General features: G+C 48.5%; 1 protein-coding gene across 1 annotated transcript in view; it reads right to left on the bottom strand.

Moving 5' to 3' along the window:
* LOC120920085 (SLAM family member 9-like) overlaps nucleotides 1-13,350 on the bottom strand; it is a 102,997-nt gene extending 89,647 nt beyond the window's left edge. The window contains exon 1 of the mRNA XM_040331998.1: nucleotides 13,318-13,350. Within this exon, the coding sequence (XP_040187932.1) occupies nucleotides 13,318-13,350 (33 nt within the window). The remainder of the gene's footprint in view (nucleotides 1-13,317) is intronic.
* Between the last annotated feature and the right edge of the window lie 833 nt (nucleotides 13,351-14,183).

Below are 14,183 nucleotides of genomic sequence, written 5' to 3'. Positions count from 1 at the left end.
TATATATATATATAAAAAATATATAAAAAAACATTTTTTTTAATAAAAAATAAATAAAAAAAGGGGGGTTGCCGTCCGGGGCCCGGGGGGCCTCCGGGCCCCTGGGGACCTCCGGACCACTAAAAAAATAAAAAAATAAAATGTTTTTTTTTTTTTTAAAGGGGGCCCCCTATTGGGCGGGGCCCATGGGCTTGAGCCCAGTCAAGCCCATCGGTAAGTCCGGCCCTGGATACAAGTCAAGATGCACAATGATCTGGCTATATGATATAAATATCCTGACATATATATATAAAGTCCAATGTGCCTAGTCTTTTGAGTTCCATTATGAAGAATGTAAATGCTATAATAGAAAAAGAAAGAAGACAGAACAGAAAAAAGGACTTAATAACAATTATTTTTACTCAATGTAGTTTCTATTCTGAGAACAAGGCCCTCAATGTTAGTATTTTTTTTGTTATGTTCAGAAGGCGAAAGAACATGAACAAGGATATACAAGGACAGATTGACAAATTGAAAAGAGATTTTTTGGGAAAACAGAAAAGCTGTGTGGAGAGGAAGGGAAGGTCCCATGAGGCAGGAGCATTCTTCCCACTGATCACCAATGTAAGGAGCATTCTTCCCACTGATCACCAATGTAAGGGACATTCTTCCCACTGATCACCAATGTAAGGAACATTCTTCCCACTGATCTCCAATGTAAGGAACATTCTTCCCACTGATCACCAATGTAAGGGACATTCTTCTCACTGATCACCAATGTAAGGGACATTCTTCTCACTGATCACCAATGTAAGGGACATTCTTCCCACTGATCACCAATGTAAGGAGCATTCTTCCCACTGATCACCAATGTAAGGGGCATTCTTCCCACTGATCACCAATGTAAGGGACATTCTTCCCACTGATCACCAATGTAAGGGACATTCTTCCCACTGATCACCAATGTAAGGAGCATTCTTCCCACTGATCACCAATGTAAGGGGCATTCTTCCCACTGATCACCAATGTAAGGAGCATTCTTCCCACTGATCACCAATGTAAGGGGCATTCTTCCCACTGATCACCAATGTAAGGAGCATTCTTCCCACTGATCACCAATGTAAGGAGCATTCTTCCCACTGATCACCAATGTAAGGAGCATTCTTCTCACTGACCACCAATGTAAGGGGCATTCTTCTCACTGACCACCAATGTAACCAATGCGACCAGGCACCTAATGGACCTCTTTCCTTTCCACCCCCTACATGCAGTGGATAGATAGCATGAATCTATCCACGGCCGCCGCAGCCACTCCCTAATCATGTGTCCAGCCCCTTTTCGGGGATTTGGGGACATGAAATACAGCGGCCAGAGATTTTTTTGAAGCACCTGATTAGAGCCATGGGCAGGTATGAAACCCATTTCCAGACTGGTCAAAACGTCATATTGGATGGCTACCCCCAGGAGGAGCAGAGAGGAGACGCACCGCAGAGAGGACCCTGCTGGAAGATGGCACAGCCTGCATCCACGGTAAGGACAGTGGGTGGTGGATGGGGGTTGTTTACCGCCCACCCCCCAAAAAAAAACACCAGCTGCCACTGGTAAAAAGTATTCTTCCCACTGACCACCAATGTAAGGAACATTCTTCTCACTGATCACCAATGTAAGGAACATTCTTCCCACTGACCACCAATGTAAGGAACATTCTTCTCACTGATCACCAATGTAAGGAACATTCTTCCCACTGATCACCAATGTAAGGGGCATTCTTCCCACTGATCACCAATGTAAGTGTAGCCATGCCCCCAGTTGCTGAATGTAGTGGTCCACCTGTCACCCTGCCCAGGCAGCCAAACATCCATCTCTCAGTCACTCAGAGACATAGAACAGTCCATAAGCTTTGTTTTTTTTGTTTTTTATCGAGGGGATTGAACTTGAATGGGAAAAAGGGAATTATGAGATGCCCAGGAATATTTAGCACAACTTGCTTGGGACTTCTATATACACTCTAGTATATACACTCCAGTCTTCTCTCCAGCACAAACTCTTGCTTAAGACCTCTTATCTTTCACTCCCCAGGACTTATTTTGCTGCATACCGTTACTCCTCCAGCACTTCACTTGCTGCAGACTGTTACTCCTCCATACTAGCTAGCACTGCATGGTCAGGCCTGAAAAAACTCAGCTAGGGCTCAGTGAACTGCCTTTTGCGGGCAGGGACCTCAGGCCCCTTTGGTTTAGAAATAGTTCAGGTGCTAACTGTCCTCTGCACAGCTACCAATCCTAGATAGCTCTCTCTAGACCTTGCCAGCCAGCCTGGCTGCAATGGTCTCTTTCCACTGCCCTTCCCACAGTCCTCTCTTCTGGTTCTGCATCCATCTCAAACTGCAATCTCCCAGTTCTCTCAGGCGTGCCTCCGCAGTTTCTCCGACTGCGCTTCACTTATCAGCCCTCCTAGCTGTGACCAGTTGTCCTCCCTGGAGTCTCTTAGCAGTGTTCTCTGCCGCTGTCCTCTCCTTGCTCTCTCATGTGCCTCTCCTTCCAGGATCTCTTCACTCCTCCTGGATGCATCCGAGCCCTGGCCCAGGGTCACCCCCAACAGCCTCCACACCTCTCACTCCAGCTCTTCCATCTGACCACCCCCCAGCTGAGCTGACCCCAGGTATTTTAGGTGGCCTGCCCCCTGCCAATCCAAGTTGGGAAATGGTCAAGACTCCTCAAGATACCCCAGGCAGCTCCACCTCTCCTCTCTTTCTTTTCCTTCTAGAACCTTCTATTCTCTTCTAAGGAGAGGGTGGTGACAGTGATGCTCCCTGTGAGTCACCCAGCCCTGCCCTGAACCACTCCCAGCTAGGCCTGTCTAAATTTTCCTACACTCCAGAACAATCCTCACTCTAGCACCTACCTAACTAGAGGGTGCTACATAAGAAGTATTCTTCTCACTGACCACCTATTTAAGGAGCATTCTTCTCACTGATGACCAATATTATGGGTATTCTTCTCAAAGACCTCCACTGTAAGGGGCATTCTTCCCACTGACCACCAATGTAAGGGACATTCTTGCCACTGACCACTAATGTAAAGAGTATTATTTACACTAACCACCAATGTAAAGAGCATTAGTCACACTGACCATCAATGTAAGAGGCATTACCTCTGATTTTCTATTTTTTAAAAAAGGGATTCCCCTAGACTTGAGCATTTTTTTTTAAAGGTTCAGCTGGGATTAAAAGATTGAGAAAAGCGAAATCACTGCATATAAATCAGTATTAAAGGGCCGAGGAATTTTATATTATTTTCTTATCCTGCGATTACTGTTGCTGTCCATCTTATAAAAGGTGTTTGGAATCCAAAGTCACCTACACAATGTCACAGTCTTCTAGGAAAGACTAGACAGAGTTCATTTTCTTTTTGCCCTGTAAAGAAACAGACAAAGCAATGATTGTTAGGGTTTTGTGGCGCCTCTGATGATAACAGTTAATGCCTCTGGAGAAAAACAGTTTTAATGTAAATAAATTTAATGGTTTTCTGTTGAGTGTCTGACATACGTTGTTATATCTAAATCTGCCTGAGGGCACCGTTAAGTTCTTAAAGGAGTTGTAAAGGAAAATTTTTTTTGCCTAAAATTAATGTCTGCAAGGTAGACAGACAGAATAGTGTAATGATTCTGTTAAAAAATGTGTAAATACCTATTAAATTCCCTCATCTATATCAACTCCGGCGTTCTAGTTTCTGTTCTCTCATTCACTTCCTGGTTTGCGGCGCTTGTTCATGTAAGAACTACATTTCCCAGTATGCATTGCGACACGCCCAGTAATTCACACCTCCTTGAAGTCTCTAACACGTAGAGAGCGTCCTGCCGCACAGATGTAGTTCTCAGGAGGGGGCGAGCACGTCACTGACCACCGCAGTAAAGCCTCCCTTCAAGGTGGTGAGTAATCAGACAAGCAGGAAGTGAACAGAACAGAGAAGAAATAGAGCAACTTCTGAGCAAAAACGAACAAGGAGGAAGTGAAAAGAGGAATGTCTGCAGGTAAAGGATGCTTATTATGAAAAAAAAAATTAATTTACAACCCCTTTAATTAATGTTAGAAAGCCAACATCAGACAAAGATTTGAGGAGGGACCTCACAAGTGTAGAGTCTGGCTTGCTGTGTAAGTTGTATTTTTTATTTTCTTCACCTACGACTTTAGCTGTGACTGTGATGGCCTGATACAGAAGGGAGGCTTCCTTTAGACACGAGGCTTCACCCCCTCTCTGAAAAAGTGATCCACAATGGTTTGCTTTCTAGAGATAATTTACTGTATATGTCACCTCCGCCAGGCTTGTGTTAATAATTAAAAGCCAACAGCACCACAACCGCATGCGCCACACACTGTAGCTGAGGGGTTGTGGCGAAGTCCCTTGTGTTTTTTGTATAATTTTAATCCTGCCACCCCAGGTTATGGGGTGGATAAACTATGGCCCAGATTCTCAAAGGGCTTACGACGGCGCAACACCATGTACGCCGTCGTAAGTCCTAATCTGGGCCGTCGTATCTATGCGACTGATTCTTAGAATCAGTTACGCATAGATATCCATTAGATCCGACAGGCGTAAGGCTCTTAAGCCGTCGGATCTTAAATGCAATTTTTTTTTGGCCGCTAGGTGTCGCCTCTGTCGTTTTCCCCTTGTCGAGTATGCAAATTAGCTAGATACGCGAATTCCCGAACGTACGCGCGGCCGACGCAGTGAAGTTTATGTTAGGTTTTTCCGGCGTAAAGTTGCCCCTGCTATATGAGGGGCAACCAATGTTAAGTATGGCCGCCGTTCCCGCGTCGAAATTTAAAAATTTACGTCGTCCGTGAATGGGGCTGGACGTCGAAACCAATGACGTCCTTGCGACGTCATTTGGAGCAATGCACCCTGGGATATTCTTCAGACGGCGCATGCGCAGTACGTTCGGCGCGGAAACGCGCTTAATTTAAATACTACACGCCCCCCTACCTGCCTAATTTGAATTAGGCGGGCTTGCGCCGGGTGATTTACGCTACGCCACCGCAACTTTACAGGCAAGTTCTTTGTGAATAAAGCACTTGCCTGTAAAACTTGCGGCGGCGTAACATAAATCAGATACGTTACGCCCGCCAAGTTTTACGCCATTCTACGAGAATCTGGGCCTATGGCTCTACTGCCTGTTTTTACCATCCCTCAGTCAACCATTTGTAGAAGTTTTGCAATAAACGTAGAAGACAACAGCAGTACTCTGAGTGTAAGCAGGTCTATAGCTTTTACAAGCTCTTGATACCCCGGTAGAAGGTCTTCTTCATTATAGGGTTGTCCAGGTTCCTAACAACTGCATTATATGCCATCTAGGGCAGGGGTCTCCAAACTTTTCAAAAAAAGGGCCAGTTTATTGTCCTTCACACTTTAGGAGGGCCAGATTGTGGCCAGCAGGGGCAGAAAATGTCACAGGCTCAGCATCAGTGAAAATAAATATGGCCTCAGGGTTGGTGGTCAATAGATGGAGAAGTAGTGCCCCTATTAGTACAAGGAATAGTATCCTATCATTGGTATCGGTAGAAGATATAGTACCATATTGTTGTGTCAGTGGGAGGAATAGTGCCTCATATTAGTGGGAGGAATAGTGTCCAAGGGCCGGATAAAGGCTAACAAAGGGCCACATCTGGCCATCGGGCCGCAGTTTGGAGACCCCTGATCTAGGGTATGGATGGTAGGTTGTAAACTCTTCATTACACCATCCCCCAGTACAAAGTAAAACTGATTTATACATGGTTAAGAGTACTCACATCCCAGGGCCCACATCCCATTTCTCTAAGGTTTCATATTATGGCTTCAACGATCTAGAATATGGGTCTTCAAACTACGGCCCTCCAGTTGTTCAAGAACTACAATTCCCATCATGCCTAGTCATGTCTGTGAATTTCAGTGTATTACAATGCCTCATGGGATGTGTAGTTCTACAACAGCTGAGGGGCCATAGTTTGAGGATCCCTGCTCTAGAGGAACACCTGGGGCCCAGGTCACCTGGGGCATGTCCCACAGAGGGGCTGCTCCTCACCACCAAGAGGGCAACCACATTTACACCACTTTCCTTCTGTTCAGAATCCTGTACACCAACATTCGTGTTGCTGTACCCAGTCCTGGGACAGGTTCATCTAGTGCCCAGATCTAGGATGCCGAACTGTGCCCCCCTCCATTGTTAATGCATGCCTTAAAGTGGTTGTAAACCCTTTTCAACCACTTTAACCTACAGGTAAGCCTAGATTAAGGTTTACCTGTAGGTGCTTGAAATATCTCCCAAACCTGCACGGTCTAGGAGATATTTGCAAATCGCCCTTACAGCGATTTGTTCTGCACGTGCGCTGTGCCCTTTCTAACTCGGGTCATGCCGCAAGTGGAGGCTCCCGCGACGTCGCGCGACTCCGGCCACTCACAGAGCCGGAGTTTCGCGGCTCCGGAAGGAAGAGGGGTGAAGAATGGCAGCTCGCTACTAGCGAGGAAGACGGGGACATTGAGGGCTTCTCCTGCAGGTAAGTGTCACATAATGGGCTACTATGCGATGCATAGTAGCCCATTATGCTTTACATTTGCAGGGAAAGAGAGAGGAAGTAACACCCATCAGGGCTTACTTCCTCTTTGAACTGGGTTTACTGCCCTTTGTCCTTTCTCTGTCGCCTTGCTCTGCTGCACCCAGGGCAGCTTCCCCTCTTGCTTACCCCTTTTCCCCACCCTGGTTGTACCATCTATCTGCCTGTGGCATAACCGTTTACTGGCCCACCTTATATTCTTCTACTCAGGTGTCAGGCATCTTGCTGCATAATATCTAGCCAGAAGCAAAGTCCATACTTTTTATTAAGCACTTGCAGCTTACATCTTAAAGTGATTGTAAACAATAACCTTGTAAAACTGCCCATTTGGTGTAAAATTGACTTTCATCAAAACATTTGTGTATGGATATAAAAAAAAAACATAATACAGTAAATAGACCTTTCCCCCCTTTTTAGAATTGATCACATCTCCTCTGTTCTCAGCTGCAAAAAAATATGGGGGGGAGGGACAGCAGCACACTGAGCTTTTCAGGGAATGGCTGTGCAGGGGGGAGGTGTCAGGGTGTCAGGACAAGTCTGATCATTGGAGGAGAGCAGGCTGATTACCCAGCACAGCTAGAGAACTGACCACGATGGGTTCTCCTGTTTTGTGTGGGCAGTTTTTAATAGGGAAGCAGATGGACTGGCAGGTAAACCTGGCACATATCAGGAATATGAAATTCTGGGGTAACAAACACTTTAAATGATGCAGACCCTGAACCTACGTTCACACCTATGCACTTTATTGTGCATTTTCCATTTTGCAGAAACGCACTACATTCCATTTAACATGGTTTCCTATGGTAAACGGTAAACGTTCTCCTGGAGTCGCAACAGAAATGTAAGTGTTGCATTTTTGATGTGTTTTTTTTAATGCGTTTTGTGTTTTTTTTTATCCTTTTAAAAATACTGCATAAAGCTGGTTGCTAAGGAGTGGGCCAGGATGCTGTAGGGTAGGGTTCCCTCCCAAAGCTATGGTGTGGGGGTCCACTCCAAATCCATATCAGACCCTTATCAGAGCATGCTGCCCGGCAGGTCAGGAAAGGGAGGAGACAAGCGAGTGCACCCCCCCTCCTTAACCATATCATGCCTCATGCCCTCAACATGGGGGAGTGCTTTGGCGGGGGGCTGTGCCCCTCCCAAAGCACCTTGTCTCCATGTTGATGGGAACAAGGGCCTCTTCCCCACAACCCTGGGCTGTGGTTGTAGGGGTCTGTGGGCGGGGGGATTAAAGAATCTGGAAGCCCCCTTTAACAAGGGGGTCCCTAGAGTCTGCCCCTGAAAGTCGCATGTCTAGGTGTCCTGGAGTGGTGAGTAGAGTGGCAACCTCAGCCTGGACTCCTACCAGGCCACACCCCTGCCCCTTTCACTCTGCCCCCCCCCATGTGAATAAGTATGGGGTACAGTTTACCCCTAGTCATTCACCCAAAAAAGTGTGACATAGAGGAAAAAACACAGACAGTTTTTGACAATTCCTTTATCAAAAATCAAAAAATAATGTACTCTGATGTAGATCAAACGTTAATCACGACGCCTGCCACATCGCTGAACCCGAAAAAAAAGGCTAACAACCACCAGTTTTGAAATAGGTAAGGGGCGGGGCAACTGTATCTATTTAAGAACTGTCAGACGGAAGAGCGGGCAGTCGGGACAGTTAGCCTTCAACGAGTGCGAAGCTCTTTTTTGGGGGGGAGGGGTTTCGGCAGGCATCGTGATTGTAGTTGGATCTACGTCAGTTGACATTATTATTTTTATTTTTAATAAAGAAATAGTCAAAAAAGTTTTTTTTCTGTGTGACACTTTTTCTGTTGAATGAGTAGGGGCACAATGTACCTCATACTGATTAAATTCACCTGTTATCGGTTGTTAGGGACGCGGCAGCCAGCTTCCTGGTCTTCTCCTTAGCAACCAGCTATATACAGTGGCCCAGATTCAAGAAGCACTTGCGCGGGAGCAAGTGTGATTTGCGCCGCGCAAGTACTTATTTTGCTCCCATGCAAATTTGCGGCTGATTCAGTAAAGCAGTTAAGCCTGAAATGCGGCCATATTCCCGCGCACGCAGCCTAGCTGCTCCTGCGCAATTTTCGCGCAATTTTGCGCGGGGTGTAAGTTGCGCCTTCATGGAATTCCCTCAGCGAATATGCAAATTAGGTACTGCCGATGATTCAGAAACATGCGCGTGTGATGCGCATCTTGCGCTGGAAGCGCGCAAGCTTTTTTCCCCGGGCAAACTTGCTCCTGCTAAAAGCAGGGGCAAGTTAGCAAAAGATGGCCAAATGTCATCTGAAGGAGCGCGCAACTTCAGCAGCACCTAGACAGACGAGCTGAACAAGCAGAGCACCCACATTTTAGGGACCTCACATCTGTGCACCAACATGCCAGGGGCAGCTATGGTTCTTGATATTCTATTGACTGAGCCGACTCGTAGGAGGGCACGGGAGAGGATTTACAGAGGGCGCTACAACCTTTTTCAGATGCTTGATAATGAGGTGTATCGCATGTTTCGCTTCAGCCCTGAAGTCATCCTTGAGTTGGTAACAATCCTGCAGGATGACATCAGCAGCCCGACCCATCGGGGACAGGCAGTGCAGCCACTGGTGAAGGTAGTGGCAACCCTTCATTTTTTGGCAAGTGGCTCATTTCAGCGCACAGGTGGAATGGTGGCGGGGATGTCCCAATCCAGCATGAGCAGGTGTGTCCACCAAGTGATCCCTGCAATACTCAGACGAATGGGCACACAATTTATCAAACCAACCACGGCTGACCTGCGGCAGAAGGCAATCAGTGATTTTTATGCACTAGCCAGATTTCCACGCACTGTGGGTGCAATAGATTGTACCCATGTGGCACTACGCCCCCCCCGGCTCCTCGAGCATATCTACTGCAACAGGAAACATTGGCATTCGATAAATGTGCAGATGATTGTGGATGCACATGGCCTCATATGGCATGTCCGTGCCAAACACCCAGGGTCAAGCCATGACAGTTTTATTTACCGACACAGCCCCATCCCAACCGAGTTTGACCAGAACATGTATGGAGACAGCTGGCTGATTGGTGAGTGACATGGGTGTCAGGTATGACTGCCCCCCCCCCCCCCCCATGATGCACACATCACAAGGGGCACATGCACGACTAACATCCTCCTTTCTTTTTCCTTCCAGGTGACTCTGCATATGCCCTGGGTCCTCACATGATGACCCCATTTCGTAACCCTCAAACACCAGGAGAGGAAAGATATAACGAAGCCCATGCACGTACCCGTGCGGTGGTGGAGCGCACATTTGGCATCCTTAAATCTCGATTCAGATGTCTGGATAAATCAGGGGGGACCCTGTTGTATTCACCCAACTTTGTGTGCCAAATCGTCGGGGCATGTAGTATTCTCCACAATTTTGCTGAGAGAAGGGGCATGCACATTGAGCTACGCAATGACCTTACCCCCGAACCACGCAACTCCCCCCCCCAAGAAACACTACCGGATCTTCTGAGGGAAGAGCCATCCGGAATGGTCTTGTGGAACGTCTCTTTGCACATTAAACACACCCTGATCTTGTCACAAGTATAATGCACACCACTGTAGTCCCTAGCACACACCCGACACATGCACCCCAAATTGGATTAGACCCAACAATACCCCATGGTATTAGGGAGCAGCAACGCCGCGTCAAGGCTCCAATTATGTTGCTGTCCATTCATACACCTTTCACATGGCAGAGGGTGACACCCCTTTTCCAGCAGGAGTGCCACCCCCCCCCCCCCCATTCACACACCAGTCACACTGTAGTATACACTCCTCACCGTGTGTAGGGACTACAAATAAATATAAAAGCTCATATCCTGAGCATATAAAAAATAAATAAACTCATATCCTGAGCATATATAAAAAATAAAAAAAAATCATATTCTGTGCATAAAAAAAATGTAAAATTTAACTTATTTTTTTGTTTTTTTCTTTGGGCCAAGGGTGCCCCGCTCTGGCTCCTCAATCTCCGTGGTGCGGAGGAGGCATGGGGTGGGGATTGAGGGGGGGGAGGAGCATCAACCCCTACTTCCACACTCCGCGCAGGTGGTGGCTGCATGCCCTCCATGGCGTTGGCCAGGCTGGCGAGGATGGTGTTGGTCTGGGCCAACATCCTCATTTGGCGGGTGGTGGTATCCCGCTGATGACGGCGGGTAACTCTCGCCTCCTCCCGCACTGCAGCGGTGTTGGCCTGCACAGCAGCGGTATTGGCCTCCACCGCAGCTGCCATCCTGCTTAATAAAGTGGGTGTGGTCTCCTGAGCCACCAAGCAGGTGACTATGGCCTTTGAGTTGCCACTAATTTCCCCCAGGCTCTGTGAGACATGTTTGTCCCGGTCCGCATGCAGGGTGAGGGCATGCTGCACAGAGGTGGAGGTGGATGCCATGCTGTCCGCCAGACGACGCACCTCTCCCACCATGGCCCCTATATGGCGGGTCTGCAGGGCCTGCTCCTCCAGCAGACCGTCACGGAGGGTGGAGGATATATGCCGCGTTTTGGACTGAGCCTTCCTGGGAGGAGAGGCTCGGGCACGGACAGAGGGAGAAGGGGAGGGGTCCACAATGGAGGGACTTGCCCTGGAGGGGCTTGCCCTGGAGGGGGATGACGTGCTGGGCGGGGGGGTGGTGGGTTGCCCAGGGATGGTGGTATCCTCCTGGAGGGAGCCAGAGTCCTCCTGGATGAGGATAAAGGAATCCTCCTCGCAAACAAGTTCCTCCACCATACTTGGCCCCGGTAGGATCTCCTCCTGGACCAGCATAGACAGAATGTCCATGGGGCCTGACTGGACCCCTGGCTCGGGTATGGATGGGCTGGGTCGACCCGCAGCCGAAGACGGCCCAGCTTCATCTTCCTCATCACCACCTGTGGATGACACCAAAATGAAATATTTTGCTGGTGCAACACACTTCTCACATGTTCACTTCTACCCCCTCCCATGATGCACAGCAGATATGAAACAAAAATAATACTTCCATCTTCACTTCTACCCACAAATATGTTCACTTCTACCCCCTCCCATGATGCACAGCAGATATGAAACAAAAATAATACTTCCATCTTCACTTCTACCCACAAATATGTTCACTTCTACCCCCTCCCATGATGCACAGCAGATATGAAACAAAAATAATACTTCCATCTTCACTTCTACCCACAAATATGTTCACTTCTACCCCCTCCCATGATGCACAGCAGATATGAAACAAAAATAACTTACCAGTCCCCAAGTTCCCAACAGTGGAGTCGTACCCTTCAAGTCCCTCCACCTGCTCCTGCACAAACGTTTGGGCAATAAGCTCCTCCTCCTGATTGAGGCGGATCTTACATTGTGGGCCACCTCCCGTGCCACCGGTATATTTTCGGATAAGAGCCAGTTTATCCCGGACCCTGCGCCTCATATCGTTGAGCTTTTTCTGGATGTCATCCCAGGTACGCTCTTCATTACCCAGGGCATTGATGTCCAGGGCTATGGCTTCATATATAGCCCTCCTTTTGGCAACGGTGGTGTTTGCCCGCTGGGCACCATATAGAAGCTCTTTATGTTGCTGGAGTGCAGCAATTAAGATGTCCATCTCCGCAGCCACAAAGTTGGCCTTCCTTTTTTTGGTCCCTTTGGGAGGTGCCATCTCTTGAAAATGGGCTGAATTTCCTTGCTCAGGGGGGGTAGGAAAAAGCAGGATGAAATTCAGCAAAGAACCTGCGCAAGTCTGCTCCTATTTATTTGCTCAGTGCAAGCAGCTGAGCATGATTTGCCCTGAAATTATGCTAGGCGCAGTTTGACGCATGCGCAGACGGCAGCGCTCTAACTGCGCATGCGCGCGCCCGGCGCAAACCTCTGCTGAGCCGAAAATTCCTCATTTACATAGGGGCACACCCACTTTGACTTGCACGGCCTTGCGCCCTCAGCTTTGCCTTAAACAGGAGCAAATTAACTGAACAAACGATTCCTGAATCAGGTGGCAATTTGGCAAAATTGCTCCAGCGGAGAGAAATTCAGCTGAGCAGCTCATGTGTAAGTAATGGGCAAATCTACCTGAATCTGGGCCAGTGTTTTCAAAGGGACATAAAAAAAACACACATGCATAAAAAATGCAGGTTAAGAAACGCAAAACGCACCACAAAACATGCCTGAAAATCACATCAACCGCAACCGCATAGATGTGAACCTAGACTGAAACCCCTGTCTATTAACCCCTGTCTATAAGAATGTTGAGAATGTTCCTAATTTTGGTGCCCCAAATGCTGATCTAAATATGAGCTTCTGGAAAAAAAAGAGCCTTGCAGCGTCGGTAACCGAGGAGGCAGGGTGGAGCCCAATTGCAGGGGTATTTTTTTCATTTCCCCAAAGTTTAGCTTTAAGCCACATTTTCTGAAGCAGCTTGTGTTTGGGGCACAACCATCAGCAAAATCCTCAATGCTCTTCTTGGCAGGGTTTAATAGGTTCCCCTTTTAGGTAGGCTCCTCCTTGTACTTCCCCAGGAAGTGACATCACAACCCCGCCCTTTCTGAGAAGACCCCTATAAATGATGGGTAGAGATTAGTGGGGTGTAGTTGAAGAGAGAGTGAAACAGCATCATGGGACAGAAGGACTGAGAAATGTTCTTCTGTTTCCCCTGGTGGGACATCCCTGGAGAGGGACACCCCTGGGGTTGGTCTTAATTTTAATTCCCCCCAAGTTAAAGTCTCCTTTTTGCATAGGGTACCCATAAAAAACACTTTTACTTACCTTTTCTCTAGCTCTCGTAGGCTCCTCCTCCATGCTACTGGTCCCATGAATCCTCCTCTTTTTTGACATACAGTCATTGGTCGCTGTTTCAGCATCATTAAATACAGCGCAGTAGAGACCAGACCAGTCAGGGGCGGATCCAGAGTCTAATCTCGGGAGGGGCACTACCAAAATATTTGCAGGCAATTTGTAGGGTGGATGCAGCCACGTGGAGAGGAGGACAGGGTGGGAAAAGCCAGGTGGAGAGGAGGACAGGGCGAGAGAAGCCAGGTGGAGGAGAGGACAGGGTGAGAGAAGCCAGGTGGAGGGAAGGACAGGGTGAGAGAAGCCAGGTGGAGAGGAGGACAGGGTGGGAGAAGCCAGGTGAAGGGGAGGACAGGGTGGGAGAAGCCAGGTGGAGGGGAGGACAGGGTGGGAGAAGCCAGGTGGAGGGGAGGACAGGGTGGGAGAAGCCAGGTGGAGAGGAGGACAGGGTGGGAGAAGCCAGGTGGAGGAGAGGACAGGGCGGGAGAAGCCAGGTGGAGGGGAGGACAGGGAGGGAGAAGCCAGGTGGAGGGGAGGACAGGGTGAGAGAAGCCAGGTGGAGAGGAGGACAGGGCGAGAGAAGCCAGGTAGAGGAGGACAGGGTGGGAGAAGCCAGGTGGAGGGGAGAACAGGGTGAGAGAAGCCTGGTGGAGAGGAGGACAGGGCGAGAGAAGCCAGGTGGAGAGGACAGGGCGGGAGAAGCCAGGAGGAGGGGAGGACAGGGCTGGAGAAGAAAGGTGGAGGGGAGGACAGGGAGGGAGAAGACAAAAGGAGGGGAGGAAAGGGCGGGAGAAGCCAGGTGGAGGGGAGGACAGGGCGGGAGAAGCCAGGTGGAGAGGAGG

This window comes from Rana temporaria, chromosome 13 (assembly GCF_905171775.1).
Source record: "Rana temporaria chromosome 13, aRanTem1.1, whole genome shotgun sequence".
NCBI lineage: Eukaryota > Metazoa > Chordata > Amphibia > Anura > Ranidae > Rana > Rana temporaria.
The sequence above is the reverse complement of the archived record's forward strand: the minus strand, read 5'-3'. Positions and strand labels throughout refer to the sequence as shown.